The following is a 12,399-nucleotide window of genomic DNA, read 5'->3' as shown; positions in this document are numbered from 1 at the left end:
GCTTTCCCTCCTCGGGCGGCCAGCGCGCGGCGGGGCAGGGCTTGTCTCAGCCCACGCTCTGGGCCCCCAGACGCGCCCCCGCTGAGCTCCATGCGCGGTCACTGAGGGCACCGAGGGCTCCAAGGCTTAAAGCCCCTGGCCCCCTTGCAGGTGCACTCTGGGGAGAGCCCCCCTCCACCGAGTGCCTGCACCCCTTGGCAGAGGGCTCCCACTTCTGCTCCCCCCACCCAGCCGCGTGGTGCAGAAGCGACTTGTAACCTGTTGGTCCGTGTGAGCACGCAGGGGTCCGTGAACACATGTTCCGCCAGCTCCGAGGGAGCGTGCCGTTCAGAAGCGTGGGGCGCTCTGGGCTACAGCGATTCTAGGTCTCACGGAGCCACAGCGTGGCTTTTAAAGGCAGTGTCCTGTACGTCGGATCTTTCAGCTGAAAGTGGACAGAGTAGCGGGCAGTTCCAAGGGCGGCCGTCGGAAGTCTGGTCGCAGTGGCAGAGCCAGCACCACGGTCAGCAGAGTGGCGAGCAGCATCCCCACCAGCAGCCCGGTCAGACCGAAGTGTTCCAGGTAAATCGAGCCAGCACAGCCTTCTCGTAGGTACCGGCGCCTTCTCTCTGCTTCCTTTCCCCTCGCTCTCTGCTGCAGCCCCACCTATTCCTTAGGGATACAGGTTCTCGCCCAGCCTGGGGAGAGGGGCTGGGAGCTGAGGCCTCAGCTGTCCTCTCTGCTTGAGGACACCTGCGCCCCTCGCAGCTGTCCATTGCTGGAGACCCTCCCGGCCGTCCCTCGTGATGGGCAGACCTGACCTAGCTGTGCAGCTGAAGGGGACCCTGTGACAGCCCCGCTGGGCAGGGCTCAGGCCCCTTGGGGCTTCCCTGGCCCTACTTTCAGCCAGAAGTTTCCACTGGAAGATGGTTCCAGATGGAGGCATGAACCTGTTGGCTCCTCCTGAGCCAAGCGCTTGGCCTGTCCCACTGGGCCTGTGTGAGGGAGAAGCGCCTCCCACAAGAGCCGAGGCACCCCCCGCCCCTGCCCCCATCGTGCCCAGAGCTCCAGGTCTGCCCAGCAAAGCAAGGATGGGCCGGGAGCACATGGAGGGAGGGATTGGAGGCCCCCCAGTTGGTAACCCCCACTTTTCCAAGGGAGGGTCTGTGCTCCTTGTCCCCAGCACCTTTCCCACTTGGCCAAGGAACATCTTTGCAGACAAAAGTCTAGAATCATATGTCCCTCTAAGTCTCCAGAGGGGCAGTATTCTGACTTCCTTCCTCTATCCTTATGCCTCACAGCTGTGTGTAAGGCAGAATTGCCAGCCTGATTTTTCATGTCAGGAGGCTAAAAAGAATTCTTGGTCAGATATGTTTGTGAAACACTGGTTAAGCAAATTATTCAGTTTCTTGCCTGCAGGACTTATCAGAGCCTTTATTATACTAATAAACACTGGGGATTTTTAGGAGGTAGGCAGAATATGCCATTTTCCAAACTCCCTCATCCACAGAATTCTTTTCTCCCAGAGTATCTCGTGGGCCAAGAATCTGGCAGAAGACACTTTGAGAAATTTGCCACAGGGGATTGAAATATTGCCATTCCCATTTTTTGGATGGGCAGTCTGAGGCCCACAGAACCTGAAGGGCTTGTTAAAAGGGAGGCCTGACCACACTGGGATTTGGCCCTGCCCTCAGAATGCACACGGCCGATCTCGTGCTCAGCCCGGCACCGAGTCTCTCTTGCATTTGGAGCACTGACCATGGGTCCCTTGCTTTGTGCCCGGCTAGATTCACCGCACCGGTGGGGTTCTTGTCCACCCTGTGTCCTGGCTCGGCCTTTCACAGGCACAGGTTATGTCCTGAGGTTGTGTTGACCTGCTGGGATGTCACTTCCCGGGGGAAAGCAGCTTCCTGGCTCTGGACATTTGAGGACCCCTGAGATTGTCCCCCGAGACCGAGAGCCTGTCGCAGGGCTGCCCCCAAGGGGGATGAGCATGAGGATGAGCGGCAGGCTGGGCTCCTGGGGTGTGTGGGCGCCCGGGAGGGTGAGCTGACTCCCCCACGGCTTTCTTTTCTGCCCTCCTGCAGGACATGCTGCCCATGCCCGGAGATCCGACCCAGGGGACCGGCAACTATAACATCGAAGACTTCGCGGACCTGGGCATGTTCCCGCCGTTTTCTGAGTAGTGGCAGGCAGAGTGCGGCTGGCGCTGGGCAGTGCCCTGTGTGCGGTGACGGCGCCACCCACGCGGGCGGGGCCCCCCCACGCCCTGCCTGCCCCGGCCGCCCCGCCACGGGACCCCCCAGCAGAAGGCATCTCATCCCTGTGCTCCCCCTGGCACAAAATCGCTCAGCCCACAGCCGGTGCTGCCCGGCCACCCACCGGGAGCCCTGGTAGACATTGGGGGGCCGTTGTATTTATTGTACTTTATCTGTGTATGTTTGGGAGGTGAGCCCGTTGGGCCCTTGAGGTCTGGTTGTGAATAATCTCATAGCAGACAATGTTCACCTGTAAAACGTCCAGTCACAGTCCCGAGGGCTCAGGCCTGCCCAGGACACGGGAATCGGGTTTCTTCTTGCCCTTGATGTCTGTGGATGGGTGGGGCTCGGGTGCTGGAAGGGAGGCAACCAGGATGCACGGCCTTTGTTCTCGGAGCTGGGACCCAGAGGTGGACCCCGCTCCCCTGTCCCCAGTTCAGCCAAGTCTATGTGCGTCTGTCCGTCCATCCGTCATGCTGTGGGATGTGTGTACTCTGTGCCCTGTGACGTGAATCCCCGCCCTGATGCGTGTGCTGTGCCCCATGTGGGTCGTGTGGCCAGAGTGTCCAGAACCCAGGGTGCATCATGGCTGAGGGCCCACACATGTAGCCCCCACCCCCAGCTCAGCAGCAGCCCAGCTGGAGCTTGGCCCAGGGTCTGGGCACCAGGCTGGCAGGCTGGGCGGACAGGCTGGCACTTCACAGCGTCGCCAGTGGTCATGAGTGGGAACTTGCTTGCTTTAATGGGTCAGCTCCTGGGTCCAGGCGTCCCTCTGAGAGGAAGCGGCCCCCTCCTCTTACAGGAGGCCCCCCCGAGCGAGCCTGGCCCTTCCTGGTGACGCACAGGTGTCTCCCACCGGGCTCCCAGCCAGCGGCTGCTGGAGGCACACCTTGGGGTCACAGAGCCCGAGGCCCTTCTGCAGAGGACCGAACGGGAAGGCAGGATGTCCAGGCCTCCCCATCCTGCTTCCGCAGGGCCAGCCGTGGCGGCCACATTACACTCAGCGATTCTGGAGACGGTTCAGACGCGGACCCGTACGTGGAGACAGGAGCCCAGAAGTGCCCCCCGCCAGGCCGCCTGAGCCCTCCTTCGGCAGCTGCTGGGAACGTGGCGCCTCGTCGGGGGGCGGAGTGCAGGTCCATGAGGCCAAAGGCCGGACTTCCCATTCTGTCTGGTACACTCACCCCCCGGGGCCTTGAATTCCTCAGGTAGTCTCAAGATGGGAGGAAGAGCTGACTTCTAGAAGCTTCTGCCTAGCTGAGCCCATTGGCTTCCTGTGTGTCCCTGTATTCACTGACCTCACGCCCCCTGTGCCCCGTGCACTGAGGCAGGCTCTCAGCCTCTGTCTCTGTCCTTTCCCGATGGCCACGTTTGGCCTCACCATCCATGGGTGACTCCCACGTGGGGGGGAAGCTACACACACGGCCAGGCAGGTGGAGGAGCCCTCCCCCAGGGAAGCCCTGCGTCCCTCAGGCAGACCCCGTCAGGCAGCGGCTCAGAAACAGCCCATGACCCCCCGGGGACCAGGCAGAGTGCAGAGGGTTCTGAGCTGCCTGAGTGCAGAGTGAGCCGAGCATGCAGGAAGGAGCCGGGGGCGGGGGGGGGAGTGTGCACGGACCTCTGCCCACTCTGCATGAAGCGCCGGCCCCATGTGGGGTCCAGAGGGGACCCCTGTGCCCTGTCTTGCTCGGAGAGCTCCACCTACGACGTCCAGCGTTGTTTGGTAGCATACCTGTGGCCAGTAGCCAGCTCTGTGAGCTCCCAGTTCCTAGACTCGAATTCACACGGACGGAATGGTTCTAGAGCGGCTTTCAATCCCTTCCATAGGGTGGTGATGGAGTCCCGGGTTCAGGCGCGCTCCAGGTCATCTTACGCTCAGGAGCCTTTTTGCCTCATGGGACTTGGTGGGGGAGCAAACCCCATGCACCCCAACAGTGCCAGAGCCAGAGGGGCTCCCCCGTGCGGGCCCTGCCCTTAGGGTCACCTCCACCTCCACAGCCTGAGCCTACCCCAAGCAGGGGGCACGATCATTTCCAAGAAAGGCACAGAAATCGCTTTCAGATCAAAGAATGGTTTCTCCATGAAACGAAAATGGATTTTTTGTGGCCTTTCACCTGTGAGTTTGGAAGTTTTGGGGATTTCATGTTTGTTTTTTCCTTGTTTCCTGGAGAGAACTGGGGGATTTCCTATGTGCCCATCACGACGCTGTGACCGGGGCTGTGCTGGACCCCGAGGGGATGTGGACAAGGTGGAAGAGCTTTGCCCCCGACGGCCTTGCAGCCACTTCCGTCCATCACGCGAGGGCTGGGGTGCAGACAACTCAAGGCTCGGTCCTAGAAGGCGGGGACCGTAGGTGACTGAGAGCCGGATGTGATGGAGAATATCGTGACTCGGGCGGCCCGGCCTTCTTCCCTTCCAGCTCTGTCCCAGGAGCGCCGACGGGGAAAACGACGGCAGTGCTCTGTCCTCTGGACTCCCAGCCTACTCCTTGGTTGTGATTCTTGGAAACCATCATGTGGCCAGTAAGAAAACAGACAGGACTGGAAGGATCTCTGACCCAAGAGATCCCCCCCCCCCGCCGCCCGAGGAGCCTTGAGACAGACCAGAACACGAGTTAAAGCCGCAGAGGGTCTCATCCCAGTTTGGAGGAGAGTGTCCCGTGCCAGGCCTGCACAGCCAAGAGGGGACTGCATGGACCCTGCTGTTGGCATGTCCTCCAGCCAGGCCCGGCCCAGACTCCCCTCCCTCTGGAGACGCAGCCTAGCTCGGCCGGGACTCACTCCCTCACTCACACCCCCTGTCCTTGGGGCCAGCGGGTGGGCCTTCCACAGACCAGGCCTGAGCCGTGGCGGCCTGAGCCTTGGGGGCAGACACAAAGCAGCTGTTTTGAGGTTCACCTAAGACTTGGCTAGTGACTGTATCCGTGGCCAAGGAGTTCTAGAACATTCTACCTATGTGTCCCTCCCATGAGTTTTGTTTTTAGCTGTGGTTTCAGGAGTGATAGAGCCATCACAAACAGCCATGTTCTCCTCTGCTTCCCGATATATTAAATCCACCCCCTTTGCTGTTTCATGAATGTGTTGCAGAGAGTGGGAGTGTGCTGATAGCTGACGGAACGTCCATCAGGGAGCTCGGACTTCTCAGCCAGTAAAGAGACCCCAGATTAGCCACATGTGACAGTGACCTCCCATCCATGTCTGCTAGCCTCAGCCAAGAGATGGGACAAGCCCCGGGGAAATGAGTGGTGGCCTCCTTCCTGTACGTCAGCCCTTGGGAGCAGCTGAGCTCGGCTGGGACCGTGACACCCACTCGCCTGAGCCCACCTGCTCCCTGCCGGTTATGACCTGTCACACAGACCAATCAAAGCACTAGTGAGTCACGGGTCAGGGCAGAAGTGGCCTTGGTTGTACCAGAAACTGTGAGTCTGGTCGTTACTTGCCAGGGACCCATTCTCTCCTCCCTCCCCCAAATCCTTGTGTGATATACTAAGGGGCCACAAGCCACCTGGCCGCCCACTTATCCCTCGGCTGCCCGGGGTCTGGGACCACCTGTAGAGGCACCACGCCATGGTGCAGGCCGCTGTTCACGTGGAGATGTGCCTGGGTCTTGTGGCCAGAGCTGGTTTTGTGGCCCAGCAACCAGCCAAAGCGGGTGTGGGGCACCGACCGGGAAGGGGGCAGGCCGTGCCGGACACGGGGCGACTGGCTCCCCGGGACAGCCTCATTCTCCTTCGGAGATGACGGGCTTCAGTGGACAATGTAAGCACTTAATCATTTCTCTTGTAGCCTTTCTTCGTAGGGCTGTGAGCTGTGCCGTGGATAAATCATCGTTCGTATTTCTTGAATGTTCTCTATGACTAACGTTACTGAGTTGGTTGTGTACATGTGTAACCAATGTAACTGCGTTTTAAAATTTCAGTACAATAAAAATGACTTTGACCAGCGAACAGCTCAGGCCAACTTCGTGATCGAGTGGCTCAGGGAAACTTCTCTCGGACTTTGGGATGTTATCTGGGGTCACACCTCTTCCTGAGGGCTGTGTTGTATCTATCACTGCTGGCCAAGGGCGGAAAGTCCCTGGGTGCCAAAGAGGGACCCTTCTGGGGGTCTAGCTGCAGAGGAGAGGAAGGTAAGCGAACAGTGCTTGCCCTTGTCTACCAGGCAGAGCTCTCTCAAAGGCTCTCTGCGTGCTGTATTTGTGAATCGTTACAAACCTGTGCTATGTGGTTATTAGTCCCAGTTTGCAGACTATGAAACTGGACTCGAGAAGTTAAGTGACTTATCTAAGAACGGACAGGAAGGAACTGGCAGAACCAGGATTTGACCTCAAATCCTCACTCCAAACCCCGTATCTATTGTCTTCTTCAAACACCCTTTTAATTTCTTTTCACAATTCTCCCAAACCAGTATTTTAATATGCTCAAGCCTCGAGTAAACACTTACAAATTCCAACCTTTCTCTGTTGAGAGATGACTAGCAAAATGCCAGACTGAAATCATTTAAACACTCTCCCATCGAACATCTAGCATTCCTATTTTTTTTTTAAAGATTTTATTTTTATTTATGTGACATAGAGACAGCCAGCGAGAGAGGGAACACAGCAGACGAGTGAGAGAGGAAGAAGCAGGCTCCCAGCGGAGGAGCCCGATGTGGGACTCGATCCCGGCACGCCGGGATCACGCCCTGAGCCGACGGCAGACGCTTTAACGACTGCGCCACCCAGGCGCCCCTAGCATTCCTATTTTTGTTACAGCTCTATTGAGCTATTCTTGATATAAAATAAAGTGCATATATTTAAAGCATACGTGGGAGAAAATTTTGTGACCTTGAGTTAGGCATAGATTTCTTAGATATTCCACCTAAAGCATCATCTATAAAAGAAAATTATAAACTGGACTTGATAAAAAAAATTCAAAACCTTTGCTCTTCAAGGACACAGCTAGCAAGATGGAAAGATCCACCATCAACTGGGAGAAAACATTTGGGAGCCATGTATCTGACAAAGGGCTCGTGTCCAAAATATGTAAAGCATGCTTACAACTCAATAAACAAGTCAGTACGAAACAGACAAAAAATCTGAACAGACGCTTCACCAAAGAAGGTACAAAGTGGGAAATGACATGAAAACATGGTTGGGATCATTCGCCATCAGGAAAACGCACATTCTAATTCCACTAGCCATTAGAATGTTTTAGTATTTAAACAGACTGATGACAGCAAATCTTGTCCAGCATGTGGGGCGCCTGGACAGCCCCACATACGTGCCAGATGCCACGGTGCCTTTGCACGACAGTTAGGCAGCTTTTCTTACACAGTTAAGCACACATGCTCCATATGGCCCGGTCTTTCCACATCTAGGTATCCGTTTACCCAGCGGAAATGAACATGTTTCCCCACAAAGACTGCAATGGGAATACTGATTGCAGCTGTATTTGTAATCACCAAGAGCCAGAAACAACCTCAATGTCCATCAGAAGGTGAGTGGGCAAGTCATGGGAGAGCCGTACAATGAACACTACTCAGCAAAGAAAGGGAACAAAGCGCGGATACAAGCAACGATAAGACAGATCTCAAAACACGCAGAACCAAAGAAGCCAGGCCCAAAGGCACCACATGACTCCACGTGTGCGAAATTCCAGGAAAGAACTAGCTACTCAGAAGGATGGGAAGCAGGTCCGTGGTTTGGAGGCTGGAGGAGGGGCGGGAGGGGATGAGAACAGAAGAGGTGATGGGAAGGTTCTAGATTTGATAGGTGGTCACAAAGGTGTATACAAATGACATCGCTCATTGAGCTGTTCGCTGAAGATGGGTCTTTTAAGTTACAGTGTATAAATTCCATCCATGTTAAGTTGATACAAGAAAGAATCACAGGAGAGTTTTTTGTGCAATTTGACAAGGTAATCCCAAATTTCCTATGGAACTAAAGAGAAATAATAGCCAATACATTTAAGTGAATGAGATATTTAAAGAAGAGAAGGAGGAAGAGGAAGAAAAGGAGGAGAAAAATGGATAATTCAGCCTTCCAGACACTTGGAAGCTTTGTGATGAAAAGTGTGGCTTTGGTGCGGATCCAGAATCCTGGATCAGGGGAACACAGCAAAGAACCTAGAAAGACACACGCATTCAGAAGGGAGACAGTCCTTCGGGAGAGCCAGCATCACAGGCACGGGGACCGGGCGGGCTACCAGTCAGTGGTGGCAGGGCAAGGCAGGAAAAGGGGACATTCGATCCTTGTGTTAGACAATATACAAAATACAGTAGACAAAAAATACACTCCACAGAGATGAAAATATCTGAATGTTAAAAGTGATGCACGTAAAACATTTAGGAAAAAAACTAGGAAACTGTATTTAGGGAATCAAATCCGGGAAGGATTTCTCACACCAGGCGTGAAGACCGCAAACCCTAAAGTAAAATACTGATGTGTTTGAACTCGCTGAAAAATACTCAGCTTAAAAATATGTAAAGACAACCAATAAACTGGTAGGAAATATTTGAGATTGATACCGTATATACCCAACCACGTGGTATCGGGGCAGAGGATTCAGAATATACGAAGGATTTATTAAAACCAATGAGAAAAATACAACTTTATAGATACACGGCCAAAGCGTTTGAACCGACAATTCATAAAGCTCAAATGGCATTGAACACATCACGAGCAGCTGGACCTCCCTAGTAATTCAGGGAAACGCAAAACTGAAACAAGATAAAGATGTCCTTGGATTTACTAAATTCTGATAAACACAGTTGTTATTGAGGATATGGGGAAGCGGGGGCCCTTGCTGATGGGAAGCAGGCCGGATGCTCTGGAGAGTTACGTAACACCCCCGTGGGTCAGGGGTGTACAGGACCCCTGACTCAGCCACCCCAACTGCAAGCCCTGTCCTAGGAAGCTGCCTATACGAGCACAAGAGGACAGCGGAAAGGAGATTCAGTGTGCTGGGTGTAGCAGTGAAAAGTGAGAAACATCTAACCATCCCTCAGTGGAGACAGGAAGAAACTCATTTAGTCACTCACAAAAATACTGGCAGCCCGTAAAAGGGTCTCGTTGCAGCATGCAAAAACAAAAAACAAAAAAACCCTATGGTACCGAATTTAAAATATTGTCCGTATTTTTACAACTCAGCGCCATCCCCTGCTTTGTACGTAAATAGGTAACTAGTTAGAGTTTGAAGAGTCTTACAGCCCAACTGGCAGGTGCAATTCTGAATAGAGAGGCGAAGAGATGGTGTGGCCGTAAGGTTTGTACAGCTCAGTTCTTTCAAACAGATAAAGAAAAGAGAGAGCGGGGTGTGTGGATAGAAAGTAAAGGGAAGAAGAAAAGTATCTGAAGAATTAGGGCAAAATGACCAAAAGCTGGTCTCATCTTGGTGCTGAGCAGAGAGGAGTATGTTACCCTTCTCTCAAGCGTGCTGTGTTATGGAAATATTTAATAATCGCACATAAGTCAGCAAGTGAGAAAGCAGCTACTGAATCTCGCCCAGTAGCCAGGGAAACGCAAACTGAAGTAACAATGAGACGACCTTTCTCGTCCGTCCCCTTGGATTGCCAAACGCACAGAAGACTGCTAACACCCATCACAGGTACGAATGCACGCGCAAGAATTTTCTGACATACTTTCGGTAGAAACGTGCATTTTCACAACTTACTTTGAGTGACGATCTCTTTTAATTGAAAATAAACACCTCTTGGACGCACCCACGTCCATTCTAGCCTCCTTCCCAGCGAGGTGAGAGTATGCAGCCGTAGGTGCGAGAGCGTGCACGCAGCAGTAGTCCGCGGGAGAAAAACGGATAGAAGAATGAATACAGTGGAAAACGTCCTTTCATTAAATGTTACACAGCATCACCTCCGAGGGTGAACAAATACAAAGCAACCCCACGTCAGGCCTACCGTTGGGAGCCTGTTTCTCCCCCAAACTCTCCCCAGCGTGTTCTCGGACCACCTGCTAGGCTGGGGGCTGGGGCTCCACAGGGAAGACGCACCCCGCCCACGGGAACCCTGTTCCTGGGGAGAGAGGCGAGCAGACATTCCAGAATGGGCGAAGGGCTCGGGTGTAGAGGACAGCCCTCCCGCACCAACGCAGACGGGGAGGAGGAGCGGGGCAGGGGCTGACTAGCATGGGAGGGTGTGATGCGCTTGACTTAACCCGCAGGTCCCCCCTGGGGCCCATCGGCGACGCCGCCTTCCCCCCGGCGCCCAGGTTCGGGGCTCAGCTTTTGCAGACGACACTTAATGGGTTCCCATCTCCAAGCCCAAGTCCCTGACAGACCCTGAAGCAGGTGTGCCGGATGGAAAGGACCAGAAGGCCCCCTGCGTCTGGCTACAGCCCAGCTCCTGATTCCTCCCACGGAAGCGCAGATTTCACGGAGGAAGCGCGCGTGCGTGTGTGCGTGCGTGCGTGAAGATGGCGGCCGGGGGGCTGGCGAGGGGGAGCCACCGGCACTGCACGCCGGCAGTTTACCAGGGAGAGCGTTGCTGCTCCGCGAGGCTCCTCGGGAGCAGAAGCCACGTCCACTCCTGTGCCTCGTGGAACCTCCGCACCCTGAACGGCCGCCGAGTTCTCCCGGTGGCCACGTCTGAGCGCAGGTTGGGCCACGGACCCACAGCTTGGGCCCCGGCAGGGCCGGCAGCCCTGCAACAGCCCGATCACGGTGAGCAAACGGTGGCTGGCGGAGGCTCGGTGGGGGTCCGGGGAGGGGTCGGTCTCGGCTCCGCGGGCAGTGGCGTCCACAGGCCTGCGGCTTCTGCACAGGACAGGAGGGAGGGCGGCTGAGAGCCGGCGGGGGCGGGGGTGGGGGCGACGGCTGGTGGCCGCTGGCTGAGCCCCGGGCAGACAGCCCGTCCGGGGCCATGTGGGTGAGGACCGCGGTCAGTAGGACGTGGGGCACAAGAGCCTCCCCTCTGGGACCGTGGAGCGCGGCCCCCGTTTATCGCAGGCGATGTCCAGGGGACTGTTTTCCCTTCCGTGGGCATGAGGCAGGGAGGCCGTGTGAGGGCAGGGTGGCTTTTAACCTGAGCCACGCTCCGAAGGCGCCTCGGGGAGGGACGTCCAGGGAAGGCTGGGACACCCGCGCGTGCTGGCCATACCTGTCTCCCGAGCAGACAACCCCATGGGCTTGGGCCAGGCAGCCGAGAGAGGACATACCTCAGACAGAAAATCTGAAGCAATGGGGGAAAGGCAGGCCCAGCTGTGTGGCCCAGGCCCAGATAGGAATGCTGGTTCCTAGTGCGTCCTGGACCCAAAGACCCCAGGCCCCAGGAGGTCATGAGCTCAGGATACAGGCCGGGGTTGGGAGAGCACAGCCCTTCCAAGGAGACCATGAACAAGACTCTGGGAGGCCCTGCTGCCCGCTGTCCCTCCCTCCAGCCCTCTCTGCCTTCCCTCTCAGGCACGGGAACACCGCCTCTGTGGAAGGGCTGTCCTCGGCTCCTGCGCCCCCCTCTGCCAACATACAGGGCCAGGGGCGCCTGGCATCTTCTGTCTCACCAAGAGCCACCCCTTAGCAAGGACCCATGGGTGCCGAGGTGTCAGAAACCCCCGTTCCCTTGCTCCCCCGCTTCCTTGCTCCTCACTGAGGAGTCTCCACCCTGCCGGGGTGCTCGAGCATCCCTGGGAGACTGAGCTATACTTACCCTCTGCAGGAACCCTGTTTGCCAGATACTGGGGCCTATCCTGTCTTCTTCCTTTCCAATCCCACTTTCTGGGGGGAGGTGTCTCCCTTCCCTGGCAGTCAAGCTCCACCGTCCCGAGTCTCTGTGAGCAGTGCCCCCTCCAGTCCCAGGTGGCTGCGAGGTGATGGCAGACGGATGTGCCTCCTCCCCGCCCGGCCTTCCTGGGAGCACCCCTTAGATAGATCCCGCACACGAGACCATGCTTCTTAGATTCTGCTTCTGAAGAACTCAACATCATACATCAAACGTGGACAAAGAATTAAGGACTTGTGACCACCTCATCGTTCTAGCAGAAAAAAGAAATGCAAAGAAGTTATCTTTTTTTTTTTTTTAAAGATTTTATTTATTTATTTAACAGAGATAGAGACAGCCAGCGAGAGAGGGAACACAAGCAGGGGGAGTGGGAGAGGAAGAAGCAGGCTTATAGCGGAAGACCCTGATGTGGGGCTCGATCCCACAATGCCGGGGTCACGCCCTGAGCTGAA

General features: G+C 55.7%; 1 protein-coding gene across 5 annotated transcripts in view; it reads left to right on the top strand.

The window, feature by feature from the left end:
• The window catches only part of ARNT2 (aryl hydrocarbon receptor nuclear translocator 2), a 159,600-nt gene extending 153,417 nt beyond the window's left edge, over positions 1–6,183 (top strand). For 4 of the 5 annotated variants that reach the window (XM_048220432.2, XM_048220427.2, XM_048220426.2 and 1 more), the window contains exons 18-19: positions 425–561; positions 2,067–6,183. In XM_048220432.2, coding sequence (XP_048076389.1) covers positions 425–561; positions 2,067–2,165 — 236 coding nt within the window. In that variant the 3' untranslated portion in view covers positions 2,166–6,183. Of the gene's footprint in view, positions 1–424; positions 592–2,066 lie in introns of all 5 variants that reach the window. The other variant, XM_048220430.2, reaches the window with a different exon arrangement.
• Positions 6,184–12,399: the final 6,216 nt, after the last annotated feature.

This window comes from Ursus arctos, unplaced genomic scaffold (assembly GCF_023065955.2).
Source record: "Ursus arctos isolate Adak ecotype North America unplaced genomic scaffold, UrsArc2.0 scaffold_28, whole genome shotgun sequence".
Lineage (NCBI taxonomy): Eukaryota > Metazoa > Chordata > Mammalia > Carnivora > Ursidae > Ursus > Ursus arctos.
This window is presented reverse-complemented; position numbering and strand designations above follow the sequence as displayed.